Here is a 27,787-nt window from a genome sequence, read left to right on the forward strand (position 1 = left end):
GTTCTAAGTCTACACTAATGAAATGTTGGAAGAATGTAACAGAAGATCAAATTAATGAATAATTGGATATCGAATATCAATTGCAATAGGTTTTGAATTTGAACAGTAAAAGTATCTAGAATTTGCAGCCTACAGATATTAATTTGGATGTTGCAAATGAGTAACTAAGCACTTTGTGTGTCAGTCTAGATAAGAACATCTTCTAAATGCCATAAATGTGAATGTATACATGTAAACAAAACTGTTTGCAGATAAAGGCAAATATTGTACTTTTGAACTGAATAAATAACAAATAAGAAAACTATGGTATCTTCTTAAAAATGTGTAACAGTTGTTTTTTTTTTTTTGGAAGAAATTTCTTTTTAACCCCTTATGCTCTGTGACCTGTGATTACTAATTGGTAACAACATGCAAAGCAATGCAAATTGAGTTGTTCCTCATTATTAACATTGAGAAATAAGGCCAATGTCTTTTATTTAAATAAAAAATAATCTTAACTTAAATTTAACTTTAATTTTAAAATGTATTACACTGTCACTATAACTTTTGAACATTTGATAATGAACAGAAATGAAAGGATGGCTGAATCAATGTTTTAATAGCATACGTAAAAAAAATGAAAGCTTAATGTCTTATTTCAAATTCAATGTTGTTGTGTACAGAGGCAAAATATATTAAAAATATAAGTATGGAAGTATAAAAGAAAATTGAGAAAATTTAAAACAAATATATTTTTATTTTTGTATTGCCTGTTATTTCTGAATTGCATAAATTCAGCCCCGATGGACACACAAAACATACTAATTCAGTAATCCATGCAAAATAATTGACATTTTGTTTGATTACACACTGTTAATGACTTCCTTGATCCAGGGCAGAAACTGGGATATCTTAGTGTAGACATTTGGTACTATTGGTTTATCGCAGTTCCCTGCTTGAAAGAATGAAACAATACCAACTGCAACATTATTACACACCAACGGACCTCCAGAGTCTCCCTGCAAAAAGACAAAGATCTGTGTTAGCACACTGATAAGCTGACCTTTATTATGCACAGTATGGAACCTTCAGTGTTTGGTAGGTAATGCTTGGGTTAAGGTATCTAAGAAAATCAAAGTATAAATAATAGCAGTAATTTACCCGACAAAATCCATGCCCAGAACCAGCACACATCATATTTACAGATGAATAATAGTGCCCCCAGTCCTCTTTACATTTCCTTGAGTCTATGATTCTGACATTTGCCTCCATTAGATGATCACTTTGCGACCCATCGGATGATGTCCTTCCCCAGCCAGCGATGCTGCATATGGTGTTGGCCTCAATATCATCATTTGTTTTGGGGATGGAGATCCAGTCGACAACTGCACCCCTTTGAACAGGTTTTTCAAGCTGTAACAAGATCAGTGTATTTACCTACAGTAATGTTGTGAATGTTTGCACCATTAAGAACAATATGATGGGCCTATACAAAAGCAGTTACCTCCAGGAGCATGATGTCATTAAAAAACAGATCTGTATAGCCTGGATAGATGTGGTAGAACTTCACAGGTATGCGGTCAACGCTGTCGTCCATCAGATTGTGAGCACCAATCACCACTGTCATTACCTGTCCGCTTTTGAGAGGAACCAAATGGTAACATTTCAGTGCTGCATAATGTAGTTTCAGTACAAAAGGGTTAGCACTTAAATAATGTATACATAAGAACAGGTGATTTACTGTGAACTGTAAAATAAGTTGAACTCTATATAAACATTAAGCTTTAAACAAAAAACTACCTTTATTAATGAACAAGCATGCAAACTGATTGCATTAAAAACATTAAGTAAACTTGTATAGGTACTGTTTACCTTGAGTTTAATTTTCTTTACAAATCCTGTATAGACTAGTTAATAATTTACTTTAAATGCCGTTCTAACTTTCATTTACATATTTTGAATTGATTGATTGAATGATTTTATCAAACAACTAAATCATTTGGAGTTTAATATTCAAAAACTGACATCACATAAACTCACAACTAAAACAAGTTGCTTTTGTTTGATTATGTGAATTATAGTCAGTTAAACTCTTAGACTTTTAATGACTAAAACATTAATAAATGCCAAAACGCTGTTTTCAATAGTGCACATCTGCAATAGTGCATGATTGTCCACTGAAGAAGAACTGAAAAGAAAACCCACTGTGAGAATTGTGGGTGTCAGTAACAGAAAAACACACCCAGTATGCAAATAGACGGTGTTAGGACCCAATGGGAAAGATATGACACAAATACCACACTGGTGCCATGGTAACCAGATTATCACCAGTTGTAATGATATGGTTTTAAGTAAATGTATACACTAATCAGCCTTTAAAAATATAATGCAAGTGTACAAAGTGTATAATATGTATAATCTTAAAGCGTGTATTAATAGAAAAACACAGCTTACTTCTTCCAGCAGTGACCAGCCGTCATGACAAAAAGGTCAGACACAAGGAATCCACCACAGTAGTGCATCCCTTCTATCTGAACAGAGACTAAGTAGGGTCTGGAGTGTGGTTTAGCCTCTGTGCCATTTATTATACCAACATTAATGCTGGCTAAGAGAAAAAGAGATGCCAAATTGATGATAAATACACAATACTTAATGGAAAGAAAATATATATACAAAATAGCAAGCATGGAGTTACAGTAGATATTAGAGTTGACACCTACCTGAGTGACCCATGTACGGCCACAGAGCAGCCAGCAGAAGCAGTGAGAGGAGTGCCATGGTGCACTGAAGAGCAGGTGAGTGCTCTTCAGAGAAGAGGTGGAGGTTAAATACCTGGTCACCCCCTCAAATGCTCTGCATTTCCTTTTACTTCCTGTGAGTAATATCATACAAACACTTGTACACTCTTTTCTACAAATGCCTGTGATATCTACACATTTTTTAAAATTATTTAAACCAGAAAATAAACAGAAACATCATAGAAGTATGAATTAAAGGATTTGTTTGGAACTCTTCTGTTTTGTAATATATACATTTAAATAAATGCAAATGGTGTGACACTGGTTAGATCAACAATGGAAAACTGTGTACATAAGAACTGTGTTTATAGCTTTGGACCAATTATTGTAACAAGTAAGGTACGGTTAGGCCCTGCAATTAAACTGCACAGTGTCTCTGCTCTAGCTCTTTCTGTTGTCTTTTAGAGATCAGCAGAACGACAAACAAAGCCACAAGAGAAGTCTCTCACACACACACACACACATATATATATGACAGTTGTTTAAGTGACATTTCTAGTGGTGATATGGCATGAAGTGTATTGCAGTACAAGCTGCCTGTTAAAGCTGACCAATCTATTTTAAATGGTTAAATGAACCAAACATAAGCTGTTAAATGTTTTGGTTGATATTTTAGGCATTTCAACTATTCATGTAACTATTTCTTTAAGCCAGAATATGGGTGGGTTTTTAAAGAATGCTGATTGACTTGAGTGTCGGCATAACAGAAAACAGGTGTGTTTGTGAGAGTCAACATGCCATAACATGGTTGGATTTGTCGGAATACGGATGGTTTTATGAGTACTGGAATTACACAGTGTTTTAGTCATGGTTTTTGGCCCATTTGAGCCCTTCATACAAAAAATGTTAATGTGCTTTATGTTCTTTACAGTACTTGGCAACCACAGATTGCCAACATTGAGCTTCTCAAAAACTCTTATAGAACAACCTTTATTAAACATTTTTGTGTTTTTGCATGGGCATAGCTGATGAATAAAACAATCATCAGAATAAAATAGCACAAAAAAGGATGATCAGTAGTTACTGCTCATCCGTAAACTTACTCCATATATTTTAGATGTGATTGGCGCAATGTACAGGGGTACAATCAATGACAATTAATTGTACTACAAATAAAAAAAATAAAACTGAAACTAAATAACTAAGAGATATGTGGTAATTAAATTTAGCTAAATCAAGCAAGTGAGTCTAGAAATATTCATTTGTTTGACTTTTATATTGAAGGCTCTTAACTTCTGTTAAAGCTTCAGTTTACTTATTAGGCAGCAAGACCACTAATTAGTTTGAACCGTCTGCTGTTTATCTTTTCATCGGTTTGTGACAACTCTGTGATAAACTGTTCTGCTGAAAATGACAGTCATCCTTTATAAAGACAAAGATCTTCACAGCTGACATCAGTAGCTAAATTCTGAAGAAAATAACTGCAAGATTAAGATGTTAAGAAAACCTTAAACACAAGACTGTTCTTGATACTTACTGCTTTAGGACTTTCTGAACTGTTAATATGCACAGCAAACACATTCAATGGCTATTTGGAAATAACTATTTTAAAATATTTCTCTAAGGACCCAATCTTAGCAGTCTATAGGCATGCACTCTGACTTTGATATTGTAATGGCGCATTGGTTAGCAGCAGAAAAATCTGATCTGCTCGCTCATGCTGGTGAAGGTGCATAAGCAGGTAATTTATGTGAACAGTAATGGTATTTTCTTTTGCATTCTGTTTATAGTTATTTTATTTTGTGTTCTGTTTATCATCTACCACTCTCTGACATGGAGTAAAACTCTTATAGGACAACCTTTATTAAACATTTTCGATGACCAAAGTGTTTTTGCATGGGCATAGCTGATGAATAAAACAATCATCTATATTTAATCAGAATAAAATAGCACAAAAAAAGGATGATCAGTAGTTAATGCTCATCAGTAAGCTTACTCCATATATTTTAGATGTGATTGGCGCAATGTACAGGGGTGCAATCAATGGCAATTAATTGTACTACAAATTAGAAAAATAAAACTGAAACTAAATAACTAAAATATGTGTGGTAATTAAATTTGGCTAGATCAAGCAAGTGAGTCTAGAAATATATTCATTTGTTTGACTTCTATATTGAAGGCTCTTAACTGCTGTTAAAGCTTCAGTTTATTTATTAGTCAGAAATACCACTAATTAGTATGAACTGTCTGCTGTTTATCTTTTCATCAGTTTGTGACTCTTGTGCAACTCTGTGATTCTTGATATGATGTGGTTTTCACACCAGACACACCAGGCCTAATCTCACACTCATGAGAACAGTGCATGTATTTGTGAAAATGCTGTCAAATGAAAAGGCATGTATAAAAGAAAGTCACACACAGATGTTTCTTTGCTATGCCAGTGAATAATAGTGCCTAGTTTGTTATATTCTCTAAATTAGTGGTTTTCTAACTGTGGGTCACAACTCACTCGTGGGTTGCAGTGTTGAGACAAGTGGATCTTGATAGCAGGTTTGATCATACTGTATATGAGAAAACTATATCAAGTGTTCCATGTGTGATGTACCACTACAATCATGTCAAAAATAATCCTCTTTGTTACAATGCCTTATTTCCCAGTAAAACAGTAGGGCATTAAATGTCAGCAGTAATGCTTGCTCTACATTTTAACAACTATTTTTAATTTATTAAATGTATTTATTAAAATATTTTTTTAACTGCTTTTAATATATTGTTAATTTTATTGCTATTGATAATGTACCTCAAAATGACCAAGTCTAAAATATTTGTGTCATGTCTGGTGCTGAAAGCACGTCTGTGTCTCCCACATCCAGCTCTATCTGCGATTCTCACAGTAACAACTACAATACCCAGAACGCACCACTCCATGACACAACACACACTCCCGATCACATGACACGTCACATGACGCCACCAGGAAGTCCCGAGTACTGATTACTCAGTGTATTTAAGGACCATGCTCACACTCACACCTCGCCGAGTATCTGTTTGGTAATCCTACAATACAAAGCGTTTCTCTTGCCCTTGCTATTTTCCGTGTATGATCCTGTTTTTGTTTTCTACCGACTTTGATTTTTGCCTGCTCCCTTGTGTTGGATTACCGTGTATGACCTGGACTGTTTATTGTACTCTGGATTTTTGCCTACCCTGTGATACTGCCTACCCGTGTATGAACTCTGGACTGTCCTCCGGTTATGGTATGGTTTCTCTACACTGTGCATTTTTGGTACTGACCCTGTTTCTGTTGACTACCCCTGTCTACTCTATAACTTTAATAAAAGTTATTTTATTGTATCTGCACCAGTCTCATTCCTGTCTGGCCCTGACAAGATACTCGGCCATAATGACAGAGACTGCGGATACAGAGTCTATTAAGTCTGGTTTGGCTAACCAGGGTCGGCTTTTAGGTCAGCACCAGCAAACGCTCGCTGGTGTGACCCAAGCTGTTGACGAGCTAGCACGCCACCAGGTTAACCAACAGCAGCAGCTAGCCGAGATTATAAGTCATCTCCGGGGTTTATCCACCCAGAACCCTAGCCCAGTGGTTAGTCCTGTAGCCAGCCCTAACGAAACCACTACTCCCTTTTTCGCTGTGTGTAAACCCGAAGTCTATGACGGTAACACTGAGAAGTGTAATGGGTTTCTGCTCCAGTGCTCCGTGTTTTTTAGCAACTCACCTCCTGCTTCTGATAAAGCTAAAATCGGGTTTATAATTTCTCGGTTGTCTGGCAAGGCTTTGGACTGGGCTACAGCTATTTGGGAGAACATTTCTGAATCCAGCTACGACACTTTTTTGTCTATTTTTCGCAGCGTTTTTGATCATACACGCTATGGGCAATCTAGTGGAGAGATTCTGATTACCTTGAAGCAAGGTAAACTATCTGTGGCAGCCTTTGCTCTGGAGTTCCGTACGTTAGCCGCTAGCAGCGGTTGGAACGATCCTGCTCTCATCTCCATGTTTCGACACGGACTTAACCCCGAGATTCAAAGAGAACTTGCATGCAAGGACGATTCACTCACCCTGGATCAGCTGATCACTCTGTCTATCCGTCTGGATCAGCTCCTTTCCCGTAAACTCAAAGCTGTTAGCCACACGCCTGTGGTTCGCCCTGCACTACTCCAGTCCGGGAATCCAGTTCCGGAATTTGCACCTGCATCCATCTCTGAACCTAGGGAGATCACACGATCCAGACTATCCGTCACTGAGAGGCAGCGTCGCATTCGCCTTCACCTGTGCCTCTATTGTGGTGGTCCAGGTCATCTGAGGGCTAACTGTGAACTCCGGCCCAATTCTGCTCAAGCGTCTGCTCTGGGACAGCGCGTGGAGTGTACTCCACGCGCTAACGTGGTATGTACCCCTGTTTCTGAACTTAAAGAAAAATGTTTCGTGTTGCCTGTTATTATCACCACTCCAACGGATGTGTTTTGTGTCTCAGCGCTTGTAGATTCTGGGTCGGAGGGGAACTTTATCAGCCTGGATCTGGTGGAGGAGTACGCCATACCCACGAAGGATCTCCCTAGGCCTATCCCCATCCATGCCATTGATGGAAAGACTGTACGCTCCAAACCTGTGACCCAGCAGACTCTTCCTCTCACCCTTCAGGCCAGCTTTCTACATGTGGAACAGCTCTCTCTCTATGTGCTCCCACGCACGGAACATCCACTGGTTTTGGGAGCGCCATGGCTAAAGACACACGACCCCGTCATTTCATGGAGCCTGGGAGACATCACTGCCTGGTCTCCTTTCTGTCGTGAGAACTGTTTATCTTTAAATTCACTCTCTTTGCAATCTACCTCTGTTGAAAGCCCTAATTCTGTAGATACCCCTGCTATTCCCTCCGAGTACTATGATTTTTCTGATGTGTTTAGTAAATCTAAAGCTACCGAGTTACCTCCGCATCGCCCCTATGATTGCTCTATTGATTTAATAGAGGGTTCTGTACTGCCCAAAGCTCGTGTGTACCCATTGTCTCGTGATGAGGAGAAGGCTATGGAAGAGTATGTTAGTGAAGCTCTGGCGCAAGGTTTCATCCGCCCATCCAAATCCCCTGTTGGTTCCGGTTTCTTCTTCGTGAAGAAGAAGGATGGGGGTTTGAGACCCTGCATAGATTACAGAGGCTTAAACGACATTACCAAAAAGTTCGCTTACCCGCTTCCGTTAATCCCAGCAGCATTAGAACAGTTACGTAATGCCGTGTACTTCACCAAACTCGATCTCCGTAGTGCTTATAACCTCATTCGCATCAGGGAGGGTGACGAATGGAAAACAGCGTTTTCCACCACCAACGGCCACTATGAATACCTGGTCATGAGTTACGGTCTTGCTAACGCCCCAGCCATATTCCAGTCCTTTATGAACGACATATTTCGTGACCTAATTAATCACTCTGTTGTCCTTTTTATAGACGACATCCTTGTCTATTCCCCAGATCTCCCCACACACATACAGCATGTCCGCCAAGTTCTCCAACGCCTGAGAGAACATAGCCTGTTTGCCAAAGCCGAGAAATGTGAGTTCCACACGCAAAGGGTCACATTTCTCGGCTATGTTATCAGTTCCTCCGGTGTCCTGATGGACGATGAGAAAGTGACTGCCGTTACTAATTGGCCTGTGCCCCAGACCATTAAAGAACTCCAGCGATTCCTTGGCTTCGCTAATTTTTATAGGCGGTTCATCCGTAACTTTAGCTCCATTGCTGCGCCCCTTACTGCCCTCACTAAAGGGGCTGCTAAAATCCTGAAGTGGTCAACCGAAGCGGATCGCGCTTTCTGTGAGCTGAAAGCTGCGTTCATTTCAGCCCCTGTACTTAGGCACCCTAATCCCGAGTTGCCCTTCGTAGTGGAAGTGGACGCTTCCGAATCGGGTGTTGGCGCGGTTCTCTCTCAGCGTAGTGGGTCGCCACCCAAATTGTTTCCTGTAGCCTTCTTCTCACGCAAGCTTTCCCCTGCGGAGCGTAACTATGGGATAGGGGATAGGGAACTTCTTGCTGTGAAATTAGCTCTAGAAGAATGGCGTCACTGGCTGGAGGGGTCCGTTCATCCGTTTACTGTGTATACTGATCACAAGAATTTGGAATACCTCCGCACGGCTAAACGACTTAATCCGAGACAAGCACGTTGGTCTCTTTTCTTCTCTCGATTTAACTTCTCGATCTCGTTCCGTCCGGGAAACCGTAACACTAAAGCTGATGCGCTGTCCAGGGTTTACAGCACTGTGGACAGCGCATCCCAGCCCCAGGAGGCTGAACGCATTCTTCCTCCCTCTGTTCAGATCGCAGCCATTCAATGGGAGTTAGACGATCAGATTCGCCAAAGTAACGCTAATCAGCCCGATTCTGAGGACTGTCCTCAGGGTAAAACGTTCGTACCCGTCCAGTTTCGAGACAGGCTCATCACCTGGGCTCATTCCGCTTTAACCTCTGGTCATCCTGGTGTCACACGCACGTTACAATTACTCTCTGCCCGTTACTGGTGGAATTCTATGCGTGCTGATGTTCACTCATTCGTTACCTCCTGCTCTGTTTGTGCGCAATGTAAAACACCTAAAACCCTTCCAGCCGGTAAGCTACTACCTCTCCCTGTACCTGAGAGACCTTGGTCGCATATTGCTGTTGATTTTGTCACTGATCTGCCTGTATCTGAGGGTTATACTACAGTTCTCACTGTTGTTGATCGTTTCTCTAGAGGGGTTAAATTTATTCCATTCCCAGCTCTGCCTACTGCCTTCCAAACTGCTCAAGCTATTTATATGCATGTATTTAGACACTTTGGTATCCCCGAAGATATTTTGTCTGACCGTGGTCCTCAATTTACCTCTCGTGTGTGGAAGGCATTTTTTGAACATCTCGGTGTACATGTCAGTCTCACTTCTGGTTTCCACCCTACATGTAATGGTCAATGTGAGAGGGTTAATCAGGAACTCGGGAAATTCCTCCGCACATACTGCTTCAAACATCCCACCGATTGGTCACAATACCTCGTTTGGGCTGAAATTGCACAAAACTCCCTAGTTAATACTACCTCTGGCCTCACCCCCTTTCAGTGTGTTCTGGGTTTTCAGCCTCCTCTAGCTCCCTGGACAGCGGTGTCCACTGATGTGCCGGCTGTGGGTGAATGGATGAAGCGCAGTGAGCAGGTGTGGGAAGACACGCATCGTAAAGTCTCTGAGGTACTGCGTGTGTACAAGGAGCGTGCTGACAAGCACCGTGGTGACAGCCCAGACTACCAACCAGGAGATCGGGTGTGGCTTTCTACCCGGGACTTTAGGTTTGAGGGTAGTTGTAGAAAACTCCTGCCTAAGTTTATTGGTCCTCTTAAGATTTTGTCACGTATTAATGAAGTTACTTACAAGGTGGAGTTACCCCCTCAGTATCGTATTAATAATTCTTTTCATGTATCTCTCCTCAAGCCTATGGTCCCGGGTCCGCTCGCTGACGCTGCACCGGCTGATGTTCCACCCGCGGCTGTGGAGGGGGAGGGGTCGTCCACGTATGCTGTCCGGGAGGTGCTGGATTCACGCAGACGTGGGGGTGTTCTCCAATACCTTATCGATTGGGAGGGGTATGGTCCGGAGGAGCGTTGTTGGGTGGCTGCCAAAGACGTGCTGGACCCTGCCTTGCTCGTGGAGTTTCATGCTCGTTTTCCTGGTAAGCCTGCTCCTAGGCCCCGTGGACGTCCCAAGCGTCCTCCGACCTCCTCTGCTCCAACTCGTCGGGTTTCTCGCTCTGGTGAGCCCCGTCTGTCTGGCACCTCCGCTCCGACACCTGCACCTCCCGCCGGTACTCCCTGTCCGCCGGGTGGTCGTCGCCGGGGTCGGCCCCGTTCTGCCTCCGCTCCGGGCCCTCAGGGGGAGGGTACTGTCATGTCTGGTGCTGAAAGCACGTCTGTGTCTCCCACATCCAGCTCTATCTGCGATTCTCACAGTAACAACTACAATACCCAGAACGCACCACTCCATGACACAACACACACTCCCGATCACATGACACGTCACATGACGCCACCAGGAAGTCCCGAGTACTGATTACTCAGTGTATTTAAGGACCATGCTCACACTCACACCTCGCCGAGTATCTGTTTGGTAATCCTACAATACAAAGCGTTTCTCTTGCCCTTGCTATTTTCCGTGTATGATCCTGTTTTTGTTTTCTACCGACTTTGATTTTTGCCTGCTCCCTTGTGTTGGATTACCGTGTATGACCTGGACTGTTTATTGTACTCTGGATTTTTGCCTACCCTGTGATACTGCCTACCCGTGTATGAACTCTGGACTGTCCTCCGGTTATGGTATGGTTTCTCTACACTGTGCATTTTTGGTACTGACCCTGTTTCTGTTGACTACCCCTGTCTACTCTATAACTTTAATAAAAGTTATTTTATTGTATCTGCACCAGTCTCATTCCTGTCTGGCCCTGACAATTTGCCTCATTTGTTCGATTTGGTTCTCTTTATCTACTTAAAAAATGGGTGAACATGTATATAAAAATATACAGAAAACCAAACTGTATATACATGCATACGCTTTGCAATCTGTATGTTGCAAAATATATCTTTCCACACATAAAATCTGAAAGTCAGCACTTTGGTGCAGTTTTTTATCTGATGTGCTGTTTGGGGTATTTGGCGTTTTTACTTTCATAAGAAAGCAAGCCCTTTTAAAGACAAAGATTCTTAGCACAGATAACAAACTGTGAGTTCTGATGAAAATTACAGTCATCCTTTATAAAGACAAAGATCTTCACAGCTGATATTAGTCTCTGAATTCTCAGAAAAAATAACTGCAAGATTAATTCTACTTAAACACAAGATTGTTCTTGATACTTACTGTTTTAAGACTTTCTGAACTGTTAATATGCACAGCAAACACATATTCAATGGTTATTTGGAAATAACTATTTTAAAATATTTGTTTATAGTTATTTTATTTTATATTCTGTTTATAATCATCTACCACTCTCTGACATGGACTAGGAGACTGTTTTTCCCACTCCTTCATGCAGAATTCTTTCAGCTGTGTGATGCTTTATCTTAAGTGCTTGTATGGATGGTCTCAAAATTTATTTAAGCTGTCTTTGATACAGTGAAGACTTCACAGTTTCTATGATGGAGAGCTTGTGAGCAGCCCCAAACCATGGCACAGTAGGTATAGGTCATTTTGATCAAATGCTGTATTTGGTTGGCACCAAATATACCTTCTGTTACTGCCTTGTGATGACATTTTAGGATTTTGGATTATTCATTACACATCATAAGGTCTGCTCTTGGGCTGAACTTGTGTTGTCAGTTATTTTAAATGTTCTCCACTTAAACATTATTTTCTATTGCACTGTGCAGTGGTGGAAACTCAGACTAAAGGACAACCAACTATTGAGAGGCAGCTTTCTGCCTTCCTCTGGTGGTTTTGAGTTTGTCTCACCACACTCAAAACATGATAATCTTTCTGATTGCAGCAGACCTGGTCTGGCTTCTCACGCATACTCAAATGAAAGCAGATACAGAAATGATAAAAAGAGAAGAAGATAAAACAGTCTGAAACAAAGCTGAGCTGTAAAGGGCTTTGTGTGATTTTTGCTTGTTTTAACTATAGCTAATAAATACAGCTATACTATATTAAATATAGTTTTAAATACAGCTAACAATATCCAAAAGACAGCACTCTCATTAACCCTTTAAAACCATTTGATTCCTGTATGTAGGCCCATGCTTCCTTATTATTATAATTTACCTTACTTTCATAGGTTCTATAATAGAACCCTGTGTTACTCCACAAAATCTGTTCAACTTAATTGCAAAACAAATGTTTTACTTTACAAATAATACCTACATCTCTAATTTAGGGTTTAAGTGGTTAATGATAGTCTTCTGTTTGTTCATTACAAAGGATAAGTTTTGCAGCTTGGCTAAGTCTGAAGTTCTAAGGGCCCTATTAGAATGATCTATAGTGCATCGGTCGATCACGTATCGTGCAGACGGATTTAACCCTTTGATGCGCAACATATGCACACCCCCTCTAATGCGCAACATAGGTCAAAAATAACCTGCATTCATTTTCTTTGTAACTTCATGTATGGCTTATTGTTTCTATGATATATCTTAGAAATAAATTAATTCAGTCATTCAGAATTTAAGGCAATCCTTACTTAACTTGTTTTTGATCATCATACATCCTTATTTAATTTTTACTTTTCTTACTTTTTGAATAAAAGCCCTTTTTGAATCACTACCCATTTAATGCACACATGGGTCAAAAAACAACCCGCATTCATTTTTTATATTAATTCATGTTTCTTTAGCACAAATCATCATTTTTATTCTCCTTTACTACTTTATGAAGAAGCCTTTGTACCCACCATTACTATTTCACACTCTTTGCTTGATTGTGCTTAAGGACAGGGGCAGCCAAGCAATAAACATGATATACATAGTATTTTGTATAAAATACAAAAACAAAGTATTTCAAAAGAGTTATTACTTTACTTGCCAAAAACCACCAGCTACAACTGCATGTACCAATCTAGGTTCAAGGAACATCTCCTAATACTGCATAATAAAGATTATTATACAACTAGTAAGCAATAAAAATTATCTATACCCTGCTTTACATCCATGGAACAGAATGTTCACAGATTGCATCTATTGGAAGACAACATATATGAAAGCATCTAAATCTGATCTGTATCTCATTTAAGGAAAGGTAAAGTAAAAATCTGTAGGCCTTCTGTAGCTTAATCTATGTCGGCCTTCTTCTGATATATTAGCAATATGAATCAGATGAACAGATTCAGCAAATGGTTGACTTGAACCTGCAGATCTAAACAAGTTATCTGCTGCTTCTCTTTTTTTGGTAAAAGCACACACAACAAATCGTGAGAGAGTTTTTTTGTGGTGAACTAAACCTTCTCACACTTTCCTATTTAAACGCATTTTCTGCATCAAGGAGAACACACCTTTCTGCGTGCCGCTCCGTACGGCACCATGGCTTTCATCCTTCTGCTCCTACTGGCTGCTCTGCTGCCACACCCGGGGAACTCCGGTAAGTGGCATACAAGTGCAGACTTTTCCAGGTCAAAGCTCACTTCTATCCTTAATTTTGTTTATTGTTTATTAGTATTAATGTGCTGTATTATGTAACCGCTACTGGCTGCTGTCTTAAAGCTTGGATTCAGCTACTGTAGTAATTTAGACTAATTTGGACACATTTCTTGCATGCATGTTGAGGTGCAAATATTATGGCATAATATCAACCTGCTATATTGCAGTATTTCACACTGGGATGAATGTTAAGTGCAGAATGTATGATCTACCCCTCTGCTTTCTTTCTCTGTCAGCCAGAGTAAAAGTTGGTATAATAAACGGCACGGAGGCTAAACCACACTCCAGACCCTACATGGTTTCTGTGCAAAAAGGTGGACAACACCACTGCGGTGGCTTTCTTGTGTCTGACCAGTATGTGATGTCAGCTGCCCACTGCTGGGAAGAGTAAGCTTTTCTTTTTTTAAAGGATTAAAAATCAGTAAATTATATTTATTTAAGGGTTAAAAACTTGATTACAAAAAAGGTTAATAACTTATTATTAAGTATTTTACTTGAAATCACCATATTGTAAAATGAAGGGTGTAAGAAGATTAAAACTACACGAAATCGTCCAATCTTGCTTTGAGTTAAAATTTAGATGGATTCTATGTGAAAATGTTGGTGTATTTTTCAGCACTATAAATATTTGATTTTAAATATATGCCTTTATCAATTCCACTTTCTAATAATTAATACTAATCATTTCTGCATGATGCACATTAAATAAATAATTATATTACCTAACGATTTCTTCAGTCTTTTAATAATAATGACAATAAAAATAAATAGTAGTATTGTTATTAGTAGTAGTATTAGTAGCAGTAATAGTAATAATAGTAGGAGTAGTAGGAGTAATAGTAGTTGTAGAAACCAAAATATTACTACTAATAGTTACAATATTATTATTAACAATAATAATAATAATAATAATAATAATAATAATAATAATAATAATAATAATATGATTGTGGCAGTACTAATAGTATTAGTATTTGCAGAAGTAGTTGTAACCATAAAATATAAGTAATAGGAATAGTATTAGTAGCCATAATAGTAAGTGCATTAATAGCAATAATAAAATAAGTATTATAATACCAGCAGTTAGCATTTCTCTAGGTTGGCAGATTGAAGTTGTATAACACAAAGCAGAACAGTTGTATATGTAAGGATAACAAAAATGCGTGTTAAATTATAGCTAATGATTGCTATGGCTAACATTTAGCACAAGTTCTAGCTCACTAGTGAAACAAAAAAAATATTTTAACATTATACCATTATGTGCATTTTCACTTTAAAACAACACACAAGAACACAATAGCAAAAATATATGTTTTTCAAAACCAAACATAATAGTCTTTCCACAACCAGAACCCAGGTGTTTCACTCTTTGAAGTCCCCAAAGTTGTACTTTTCCTTTTCTTTAATGTGATTACAAATGAATGAAATCAGCAAAGCATCTGTGTTTTTCTCTAAACAGAAACGAAAAATTTACAGCAGTGCTGGGGGCTCATGATCTCTCCAACAGCAACGAAAATGCAATCAACATGGCTGTGGAACCCAAGATCCATGAAAACTATCATCGAGAAAACTATGACTGGGACATCATGTTTTGGAAGGTAAATGCTGAAACACTTCAGTGGTTCTACACATAGGCGTAGGAACCGGGGGGGATGGGTGGGACATGTCCCACCCAATATTAGAAACAGGTGGATTTGTCCCCCCCAAAAATGATATCAGTTCGCTCAGGTCAGCTGTACTATTAATGAGGAGACAGACCGGACCAATCACGGAGCCGGTTCAGGTATTAAGTCACGCCTCTCAGTAGAAACAGCCAATCAGCTTGCTGGTTTTGCGGCGCGCGGAGCAGAGGCAGTTTGCTGTTGGGGAAGCCCCGCCCCCTCGCTGTGAGATTTAGCAGCGGGATCGGGACGCAGCAGCTTCAGCTGATTTTAAAACAGATATGGATATACGGGGATTTTACTAAAATAAAGGTAACGATAGGCTAACCACTTCAACTGTGATGATATGTTTCTGATAGCTGGTTAAAAATACACGTCTCTGAATCAGCACACAGTTTAAACCCACTGTGATTAATAAACTGCAGCTGTGTTAGTGTGTAAGCTTATCTTTGGAATTAGCTAGATTGGGAGTCAGGGTTAAAGGAAAACAATAAAATATATATGTAATGTTTCCCTGTACCTGATCAGCTAATCACTTTAATTTTCAAACTGTTTATTCATTTAGGATTACAGGACTTACTGTGAGCTATAATGAACGAAAATTGATTTAACTAACTAGTTATCTAGAAGCTGGATGTAGATGATCGCCAGAATTTCGTACAGTACTTTAAGTTGGTAGTTTAAAGCAGTTACTTAACCCCGATCACTGCCCTAAACTAGTGTTTTCCACCTGATCAGCTAATAAACAGAGTTTACCTGTTAAAATCCTTTAGCCCCCTATGGAGCCTAAATTAATCATGTATATCCACCAGAGGAAGCTCTAGAATATGCAGAACAGTTTGAATATGCAGTAGACTATATAAGAACTGGGTTGAGAAACACTGCTGTAACGTGACTTCTGTTCATTTGTATTTCACAGTAAGACCACATATCCTGACGTTTATAAAAGTCTCTATGAAACGTAAAGTTACATTCTTTTACATAAAAGGACACCATCTTAAGAAGAGCTCTCAGTAGAAAAAAAATAAAAGTGCAGGAGAAAATGTAAATATACAACAGAATTGACATGCCAATACATAATAATAATAATAATAATAATAATAATAATAATAATAATAATAATAACAATAATAATAATCTGTTATATTATTTTAAATATTAGGTGATAACTCAGACATTGCTTGCATAATTTTTCTAACAACAGTAGCTGTAATGTGGAGTAACATGTTTAGGTTGTAAAATCACCTTATAATAATAATTTACTTTTAATTAAGAGTAATTTCCACAAATGTTGTTCTAGGAAACTATTGGGTGGGCTTGGGTTCATATTGGCAAATGTGTCCCCCCCAATATCAAGCCCGCTCCTACGCCCTTGGTTCTACAGTACAGAAAAACTAAGTGACACGAGTAATATCTCTGCTGCCTTGAGTCCTCAAATTTTAAAAGAAGCACACAAGTAGTTCTAATGTATCAAGTATCCTAGTTAATTTCCTAATGAGATTTAAAAGAAAAATGGAACATTGCATTGAGCTTGTATTTTGGTGGGCCAGTGGAATAAGACTCACTGGGCCCAGTCATAGCACTGCCACTTCCAGCATACATGCCTTTGAATCTGTATCCTAGCAAAATGAACTAAATTAGAATGCAGAATGTGTGAAGTTTTTCTCAGCTGGCTACTATGTCTGGCTACTAACAGCTCCTCTTAAAAGTCAACCTGTTGAGTGTGCACACGTGGGGTATGTTGTGATGGACACTACAACAAATGTACTGAAGTATTGGGATGCCTACATGACACATCCAGGAGCTTTTCAAAAGACATTAATAGTTGAATCATAGAATTGGTCTATTTTGCAAATCTAATAGCAGGTTTGGAAATCTATTCTGCTACTCTTGAGTGAGCAGAGCATTGGCATCTTTCATGTATTAAAGCCTTAAAGAGTCCAGCAAGCATAGCAGCTCAATTACTGTGTGTTGCATATTGAGTTGCTGTGGTTTCTAAACTCTTTCATGTTTTAATAATGACAATCATATTTGATGGAAATTTCACAAAACAGAATTGTTGCAAAGGTGACATCCTATCACAGTACTAGCCATGCTTTCAAAAATGTTTATAAGGACATACTGCAGGTTAGTTGCTTGATTTTTTTTCTAGGTTGTGGCAATGGGACAGAATCAAACACCTGAATTCCCTGATTAAGAGATGTGCACTAAACTGTGAAAATCAGCTTTTGGCTACAATGCACCACAAGCTGGAATTCACTACAGAAAAATTTAAACTAAAACTCAGCCTCCCGGTGTCACTATACCATTTTAAACTTTTAATATCTAACCACCTTCAGACAGCCTGTAACTGTTTTAGTTAAGTTTTTTTCCTTTTACCTTTTTATTTATTTTAATTATTTTGTCTATTTATTTATCTAATTTTATGTTTTACATTCTAGCCCTTTTATTTTATTTATTTCATCCTTTTACTTATTTTGTAACTTGTTTTACTTTTGGCCTTTTACCTATTTTATTTTATTCATTTCTTACTTTTATTTGTTTTCCTTTTTTTTAAACTTATTATTATTATTATTATTATTATTATTATTATTATTATTATTATTATTTATTTTAGTTCCATCAGTTACTTTTTTATAATTGTGGTGTTATTTTAGTACTTTATTTCTTTAATTGTGTGTATAATATATTATTCTAATTATTTATGTATTTCATTACCTTTAAGCCTGTATGCATATCCTTTTATTCTGAATTATTGTATTTATTCCTAATTAGATCTTGTATCGTTTGCTTGTTTTTATAATTTTAACTTATTTTTCAGTCCCTTTAATTTTGTAAATGCTCAGCTGCATTGAAAATGAAGGTTACCTTTAATGTATTTAAAAAAAATAAATGTTAATTGATTGATTGATTGATATAGTGTATGTTGTGTATTTTAAAGGCTTTATATCTTCGCTATATACTGTATGTAAATGTGAAATAATGTTACAGTTTTCTAATGATGATGATCTTGCCATAGCTACCTGAAGCAGTGAAAAAGAGCAAGACTGTAAGCTGGATCTCCATTCCTGAAAGCAACGAGGAAATCCCAGGAGATACTGTCTGCAGTGTTGCTGGCTGGGGAAAAACAGGAAGCGAGACATCTTCAAGTGTCCGTCTTCTGGAGACAGAAACCACGGTCATGGACAGAACCAAATGTGAACAAATCTATCTTCAACTTACCTCAAGGATGATGTGTGCAATGCATCCTGGAAAACCTTGCCAGGTTTGAAAAAAATATATAATAATGAATAGGAATATGGTAATTCTTTTGTATGATGGTATTAATGTTTTATTTGGATTTTGTTAACAGGGAGACTCTGGGGGTCCTTTGGTGTGCAATGATATTGCTGTGGGCATTGTCTCTTTTGGCGAGAACCCATGTGAATCATCCGAACTGCCAGAGTTTTATGTCAAGATTGGTGCATATCTTCCTTGGATTAAGAAGATTATTGAAAAAGTTTAGTTAATTTTGAAAACATTTCCCCAAAAATTTTCGAAATTTTATCTTAATAAAAGCATTCATTAAGCATATGCTTTGCAGTCTGAAGTCAAATCTTTCTTCAACTAATGTTTCAAAAACACATACAGACAAATAAAAAAGACAAATAGTTACTCTCCACTAATAAACCAACAAAATGTGTTGCGCAAATTTATATCACTAGCAGATCTTTCATGTAATCCTATTGATCTATGATGCACAAATTATCATGACTTTATAGAGTCCCTGAATGAAATAATGAAGGTAATTAATAAACACAGCTGAGATATTTTCTGGATTTTCTGTAGAGACCAATTACATTCAGTTCTAACAACAAAGTTTTTTTCTTAATTTAATTCATTAATAAGGATTGGGAGATCCTGGGAGTAAGATAAAAAAAAATAAGATGGCCATCTATTCATTTCAAACCACTAAGAGGATAATAAAATAAATCCTAAATGTAACAGGTAACTGTAATAAAGCTTTCAAAGCTGAAGTGACATTATATTTATCTATAATCTTCTGCAGATTATTTTTGTGAACACTTTTACAAATCTAGTCATCACATAAACGTTTTGTGAAGTAGATACTTTTACTGCAGTTCAAATAAAAAAAGCACATGTATGTTGTTAATTTACTAAAACATGCTGGCCCAAGCCATGTCCCTTCACTTTTTTTAATGAAAATAAATTTAACCCACTTGTTAGAGCCCTTTTAACTTGTGTACTTGTGTACAGGTGTGTACATATTTTTTATGAATTCATTCAATGACCATTATCACAATAAGGCTAATTAGCTCAAAATTTCATGTTGGTGCTAAGATCACACTATCTGACATGTCGTATGTTGAGGTCCTTTAAGATTCTGATATAGACAGACAGAATCTGACAGAAAAAAGAAACAATTTTGGGCAAAAACCTTGTTGCAGCTCTGTCAAATGTGCAAGAAGTAAATAAATCCATAAGGCCAGTTTTTGTTTGTCATGTTAGAGAGATGTGGCAATTTTTGGGACTGTTAATGGAGAAACACAGATGCTAGCACTAAAGCAATATCTGAGGTTTTCACTGGAGAAATCCAGAGACTAGCGCTAAAGCAATATCTGAGGTTATTGGAGAAATCCTGAGGCTAGTGCTAAAGCAACCTTTGAGGTTTTCACTGAGAAATCTCAAAGCTAATGCTAAAGTAGCCTCTAAGGATTTTGTGGGAGAAATCTTGAGGCTAGTGCTAAAGCAACCTCTGAGGTTTTTGCTGGAGAAATCCCAAGCCTACCTCTAAAGCAATCTCTGAGGTTTTTGCTGGAGAAATCCCAAGCCTAGCTCTAAAGCAATATCTGAGCTTTTTGGTGGAGAAATCCCAAGCCTAACTCTAAAGCAATCTCTGGGGTTTTCACTGGAGAAATCCCAAGCCTACCTCTAAAGCAATCTCTGAGGTTTTTGCTGGAGAAATCCCAAGCCTAGCTCTAAAGCAATATCTGAGCTTTTTGGTGGAGAAATCCCAAGCCTAACTCTAAAGCAATCTCTGGGGTTTTCACTGGAGAAATCCCAAGCCTACCTCTAAAGCAATCTCTGAGGTTTTTGCTGGAGAAATCCCAAGCCTAGCTCTAAAGCAATATCTGAGCTTTTTGGTGGAGAAATCCCAAGCCTAACTCTAAAGCAATCTCTGGGGTTTTCACTGGAGAAATCCCAAGCCTACCTCTAAAGCAATCTCTGAGGTTTTTGCTGGAGAAATCCCAAGCCTAGCTCTAAAGCAATATCTGAGCTTTTTGGTGGAGAAATCCCAAGCCTAACTCTAAAGCAATATCTGAGCATTTCACTGGAGAAATCTTAGAAGCTAGTGATGAAGCAATCTCTGAGGTTACTGGAGATATCCCAAGACTAGCACTAAAGCAATCTCTGAGGTTATAGGAGAAATCCTGAGGCTAGTGCTTAAGCAACATTTGAGGTTTTTGCTTAGAAATCTCGAAGCTAATGCTAAAGCAATTTCTAAGGTTTTTGTGGGAGAAATCCTGAGGCTAGTGCTAAACTAACTTTTAAGGTTTTCGCTGGAGAAATCTCAAGGCTAGCTCTAAAGCAGTTTCTGAGGTTAGACTGGAGAAATCTATAAGGCTAGTGCTAAAGCAATCTCTGAGGTTTTCACTGGCGAAATGTGAGGCTACATCTATTGCAATCTCCTAGACTTGCAGTAAAGCAATCTTTGAGGCTAAATCTGAAGCAATAACTAAGGTAAAAGCTAAAGCAATCACTGAGGTTAAGGCTAAAGCAATCTCTGAGGCTAAGGCTGAAGCAAACTCTGAGACTAAACAATCTTTGTTACTAGGACTACACAATATTTTATAGTAAAATTAAAGAAATATCTGAGGCATGAGCTAAATTAATCTCTAAAGCTAAAGTTAAAAAAATATCTGTGGCTCGTGCTAAATCGATCCCTGAGGCTAATGCTAAAGCAATGCCTGAGGCAAGATCTTACACTATGTTTACACTTAATCTCTTAGGCTATAACTAAATAAATATCTGAGGATATGACCAAATTTAACTACATTGAGTTAAGAGCTAAAGCAATCTCTTGGGATAGAGTTAAAACAATCTGTGAGGCTAAAACTAAAGAATAACTAAAATGTATCTCTGAAGCTAAAGATTGGAAAGATTTATCAATTTCCGAGGCTAGGGGTAATGCAATCTCTAACGTTTAAAAGGTTTTTTTTAGTGATTTGGAGATACATTTAGTACCGAATGTACTCTAAAATGTACCCTCAACAACATATGTAGTTGAACATATATGATTTTGGCTATACTATAAGTTATAATCTAGTTATGGTTATTTTAGGCAATGCATTAAAGATCCAAAGAATTTGTGTGTTTCTTGTCCATATCGGAGAATGCAAGGTATAGTGTTGTTTGTTAAAAAGTTGGGACAATGCGCAAAATACAATGAGTATTTGACTTGGAATAGACCAACAACAGCATCCTGTTGGCAGCACCTATTGGGCAACATCAAATAAGCTTCTGTCTCTGACTATACATCTACATAATACCAGTTTACCAGTTTTACACTTCACACTTTCTTCCTGCTTTTAGCAGCAGCTTATTCACATTTCCTCTTCATCCTCTCCACCACCACCAGGTTCCACCTATTCAGTTTTAATGCCCCCTGCCTTCTAGACATAGCAGGATGTGCAAGGGTCCAGATGTATAGAGAACTGGGCTGATAATTGGACTTCAAATATTGTTTCTGATCAACCTATAAGGATTTTGTCTACATTAAAAGTTCTTCTTTCATATGCTCTGGAGACCTCTGGAGTCTCCTGGTAGAAATACAATAATGTGATTTTAGATACTGTAAATTCTTTGGCAAAGTCATCACATGTTAAATGCCTAATTGCAATAACACATGTAGCACCTTTACTGGTTAACATTGTACAAGCAGCATGAAAAAAAATGTGCAAACAAAATGGGCTTATATTTATTAGGGACTTTTAGGGACCTCTGCTGGTCACTTAAATTATTGAGAGAGTTAAAAACAGTTAAAACTTTGAGAAGAGAAACTAAAACAATAAGCACATTTAACAATAAGCTAAAATGCAACATACCAAGAAGTTAGTGCAAGCCAATAAATATGAAATATGATTACATTATTAAAGCTGTTAAAGCTACTCGTATATTAAAAATAGCATTTCATGATATTTTAAATGAGATCACAGATGGTTCTTACGTCTATTGGCTAATTAATTCCCCTACACATTTTAACATAATTTTAATGTGGGATTTGGGACATTTATTCTTTATATTATGCTTTTTCGTTTCTTTTCTTTTTTTTTTTTGGTGGGCAATGGATTGACAGGCAAAACCTTAATACTCACCAGGTCATCAGGGTTCTATCCCCAATCAAAGGGTCAAACCAAGAGGGTAAACTGTGACCTAAAATAAAACCTCCAGAATCTGGTTTCTTCCCATTAATGCCCCTGGTTTGACCACCTGATGTGAGTGGATATATCACACAACACTCCCTTTGAGTTCCCGTTTAGCTAAACTCTTCCCATGATCCCTTTACTTAGGAGAATTGCTCAAACACTCTAACCAGCGTATTGAGGTGAGCTCACTATAGTAAAGGCAGTGTTATCATGAGTCAATGATGTGCTGAAGTTCTTTGCATCTAGTACAATCTCTTTGCCTAACATGTTCCACACCTGGAGCAGAATTATGATTGGGTCTGAAGTGAAGTTGTCCAGTCTTATGTGTAAAGCACTGGTACGGGAGCAGGTTTTCATTCTTTATCGAAATATACACGTTGTGTATTAATCAAGTGATGTCTAATCTTGTGCCTTTGCTTTATTAGAATAAAACCATACTGGGCCTCTTTACACAGCACTGGACACCACTGGTCTGTATCAATATAGAAATGGTGCAATGGTATTGAAATATGTGCTGTTGCAATGTCTAAAGCCAGAGTTGTAGCAATGTCTGAGGCTTGAGCTGGTGACATGCACCATGATTCTTACTGCCCTGCTACTGCTGGCTGCTCAGATTTAAAACTTGAAACACTACACAATCTATACAATCTATAATGATATAGGATCAGGTATATAGAGCAGAGACATGCTTAAGAATACCATTGGTAGAATATTTAAACATGAGGCATGAGTAAAAGTTTCAAAAAGTGTCAGTGTGACTGCCGGATTCTCAGGATTGCACACATGATCAGTTGCTTTAGCCTGACATAATTTGACTGTTAATAACACCAACCTGTTTGGGCAAAAAGTCCCAAAAGATGAATCATATTGCATTTATCTCAGTAACTGTTAAATCATCAAACCACTTAATCCATTTTGAGTAAATCCCAGCAGTCATCAACCTTTGACAGGCCACCAATCCATCGCAACATTTTTGACAAAGTAAATTAACTATTTCCTATGATTCCTTTCACACCCTCTCTTTCTGAGTGGCTTTGCTCTTCAGACAGACAAATGACTTTATTTAGTCTAAAATAGAGCCATGAAGATACCCCAAAAGCATACCCTTTTGTTCTTGGACAGTGGCATGGTATTTTCTTTACTTTTTTAATACGCGTTCGTACATTAGACATGCACAGATTCCGGAACCTCTGGACCACACTGGTCTGGAGCAATGTCTAAGGGTATTACTGCTGCAATGTCTGAGGGTATTTGGTTGCTACAAACTCTGGGGCTTGAGATGAAGCAACAGCTGGGTTTGAGCTGTAGCAACGTCTAAGGCTTGAGCTGGTGCCATGCACAATAGTTTTATTCGGCTGCTTCTGCTGGCAGCTCTGAATTAATACTTGAAACATTGATATATGGGTCACTATCAGAAAACTGTGACTTTTGGCCCACATAACTTAAACTAAAAAAAACACTAGTGATTTTGAATCCTTTTGACTATTCATTAAATATATACTTCAGATTAGATTTTAGATTACATTAAAATCATCTTATTCAGATTAATCAGGTTACTAAATACTTTAATTTCTCACAGGGTCCTGACTTTAATACAGCTTATTTGTCTAATACTGGGCCATACTTTCCTTCAGTTTAGGGATCTTTTGCCACAAGGATATTTTAGGATGCAGCCTGATTAAGTGCCTTTAAATTTTTCAGTTAGAAATTTGCTTTTGTTATACTGTGCGTCCTCCACATCTTTTAAGAGAAAAGGCACAGAATTGGTCAAGAAGTATTTAAAATGATTTGGTTTAGACTTTACATTATTACAATCGGATGTTTAAGAAAGGATAAGAGAGTTTTTTAGAGAGGTTGCTGTGTTGTGTACGAGAGAGTAGCTAAACCTACCACACCTTCTCTTTACTACATAGAAGACACACACAAAACAATTGAAAGTTTGAGGGGAACTGAGCCAGCCCACTACACTATTTAAATGTTGCGTCTTCATCAAACAGAACCCACTCTCTTCTGCACCATGCCTCTCATCCCCCTGCTTCTACTGTCTTCTCTGCTGCCGTACCAAGGACACTCTGGTAAGGGCCAGCGGCACATGGTTACTATTAATGCACTACTTGTGTTTAATTTGAAATAATATGTTAATTTGCATTTAATTTGCATGTGCATGCATTGCTACATTTACTGCATTTCACATTAAGTTAGTATATGAAGAAAGTATGATTTTAATCACCTTTTTTCTCTTTTAGCCAGTGTCAGCGTTGGTATAATTAATGGCACTGTGGTTAGACCACACTCAAGACCATACATGGTATCTCTCCAGAACCAGGGGACACACATTTGTGGTGGTTTCCTTGTGTCTGCCCGATTCGTCATGACGGCTGCTCACTGCTTGAGGGGGTGTGTATTTATATTTACATTTACATTACATTTATGGTATTTAGCAGACGCCCTTATCCAGAGCGACTTACAATTTGTTTTAATATGTCAAATATCAGGCAATTCAGATCATGGAATTAGTGCTTTCATAAAGATAAAGGGTCTAATCCTACACCCTGAGCAAAGTGTGTTGTGAGGCTCATTGCTATTTTACACTCCGTCAACAGTCTATTTTTACGTCTTGAGCCTGCATTGTTTAAATAGTGACAGATCATATAATACACCGATGGGTGTAGTGATCTGGATGTAAGGTGTGTTCAGATAAATTTCTGATGTGTTGCTATCTTGGCAGTGGAAAACACAGGTGCATCACTGACTTATTTGAACCCTGACAACAGTCAGCAGGTAATGAAGGTGCACCACACATGCTTAATGTGTGTACACCTTCAGTCATTACACACACACAGAAGCGCAGCAGAGCACAGGCCCAAATTTTACATCAACAATAAACAGAATGCATAATAAAATAACATTGCTGTTCCCATAAATTAATTATAAAACTTTATTTAAATAGCAGACTTCAGATTATCTGTAGATAGCAAACTCTAACATTTAACTCAGCTTAAAGCTTCAAGTAAGATAACTCTAACTAACAGAAAACATTAGTCCTAAACCTAAACCTAATACTGATATTCAACTTTGTAAACAGTAGGAACATCTTATCTGGACGGTATGGTAGTGTGCTATCAGAAAAAAGTGAAGCATTTAAAAAAACATGTGTATATGTATATGTATCTTAAGTATCTTACTTAAGTATAATATAATAGTTTATTGTTTATGAACTATCAACCATAACATATACATATCTATTTTCTGTTCTATGCAGAAAGCCTATACTCACAGCAGTGCTGGGGGCTCATGATCTCTCAAACAGCAAACATTCCATCACCATGGAAGTGGAGGAATACCACCCCCATCAAGATTTCAGTGAGGACACTTTAGACTTTGATATCATGCTTTTAAAGGTAAATATTGTACTTAAATATCTACATTCATAATTACAGTTGGACCTCCTTTCCCTTACAGATTTCTCTGATTACTAAAGCTTTTCTGAGATTTCATTTTTGGAAGTAAATTTAGTATATTATAATTCAACACTAAATATTTGCCAGGATCTCCAAAAGTGTTTCTTTTACTACATTACTCAAGGAACCATTTGAAGTACTCTTATTTTTATGACACAGATTAAAACAATTATTCGATGGTTGGTTTGCAGAAAGGTAGAACATAGTTGATGACCACTAGAAATGCAAGATGAAAAAGGCATAACTTGCTAAAATTATAGGACTGAATATGTGCATTTAAGGAGTTAAACATTCTTCCAGACTGAAATCTGTGAAGTCTTTAAACAATAAATTAAAACTGATCAATTGCGCCTAAAAGAAAAAGCTTTATTAATTTATTAGGAGTAGGGTGCAGTTTTAAGACCTAATCTTAGGAAATCTTAAAAAGTAAGATGGTGTTAAGTTCAATAATTGGATTTCAGCACTTACTAGGCTAATGGTTGTTAATAACACAAGATCAGAATGTTCTAACTATATCACTTAGCATTGTCTCTTAATGCATTAAGAACTGCAAGATTACAATGGGCAGTGGCCTTTCTTTCAGGGGTATATACCATCTTTTCACATATTTAATTATTATATATTTATATATTCTATATTGAGTGTATATGTAAGAGATACATATGTAAAACATAATTGTAATACCTCATTAGCTATTATGCATACATATATATAGTACCAAAACAATTGCGGTTCTCACCTGTGACATTGTGCATCCCCCAGTTGCATGGAACTGTTAAAGCGAGCAAGACTGTAAACTGGATCTTCATCCCCAAAAATAAAGAGGACATCCCGAACAACTCAGTCTGCAGTGTAGCTGGCTGGGGAAGAACAGAGAGCAGTAAAAATGGTGAACATCTTCTGGAGGCACAAACCATCATCCAAGACCGGAGCAGTTGTAACAACGCTTGGAAGAAAGTGCACCCTGTGTCTATAACTTCTAGAATGATGTGTGCGGTTCACCCTGGAGGATCTTGCAAGGTAATAAGAATATGAATTAATAAATATATGACCATTCTACCATGTCAATACATGCTACAATACTATATCTACCCTTTGACCATCACCAAAATAGTAATTCATTAACTTGAATGTGTCATCAACAGGGAGACTCTGGAGGTCCTTTGGTGTGTCATAACATTGCAGTGGGGATTGTTTCCTTTGGCGATGGGCAACAGTGTAATTCACCCCGTGCTCCAAATGTATATGCCAAAATATCTGCATTTCTGCCCTGGATCCATTCTATAGTTAATGGTGCTTAGTCTGCATTTAACCAAAAAGGGAAAAAAAACATACTTAATCTGAATAAAAGTATTTCTTAAGCATATTCT

General features: G+C 37.8%; 2 protein-coding genes across 2 annotated transcripts; one reads left to right on the forward strand and one right to left on the reverse strand.

Moving 5' to 3' along the window:
- Positions 1-625: 625 nt before the first annotated feature.
- On the reverse strand, positions 626-18,639 carry LOC103029423 (granzyme B). Its single transcript, XM_015601498.3, has 6 exons — positions 18,553-18,639; positions 2,700-2,851; positions 2,434-2,584; positions 1,484-1,616; positions 1,141-1,392; positions 626-998 (listed from the first exon to the last, which is right to left on the reverse strand). The coding sequence occupies exons 2-6, from the start codon at positions 2,755-2,757 to the stop codon at positions 843-845; spliced, it is 750 nt and encodes a 249-aa protein (XP_015456984.3). The 5' UTR covers positions 2,758-2,851; positions 18,553-18,639; the 3' UTR covers positions 626-842.
- Positions 13,672-27,783, forward strand: LOC103031857 (transmembrane protease serine 9). The gene is made up of 11 exons (XM_049465973.1): positions 13,672-13,809; positions 14,105-14,255; positions 15,328-15,466; positions 18,549-18,794; positions 18,882-19,033; positions 23,289-23,293; positions 24,954-25,031; positions 25,203-25,353; positions 26,219-26,357; positions 27,180-27,437; positions 27,563-27,783. The coding sequence occupies exons 1-11, from the start codon at positions 13,752-13,754 to the stop codon at positions 27,716-27,718; spliced, it is 1,533 nt and encodes a 510-aa protein (XP_049321930.1). The 5' UTR covers positions 13,672-13,751; the 3' UTR covers positions 27,719-27,783.
- Positions 27,784-27,787: the final 4 nt, after the last annotated feature.

Source organism: Astyanax mexicanus, chromosome 16, assembly GCF_023375975.1.
Source record: "Astyanax mexicanus isolate ESR-SI-001 chromosome 16, AstMex3_surface, whole genome shotgun sequence".
In the NCBI taxonomy this organism is placed as follows: Eukaryota; Metazoa; Chordata; class Actinopteri; order Characiformes; family Acestrorhamphidae; genus Astyanax; species Astyanax mexicanus.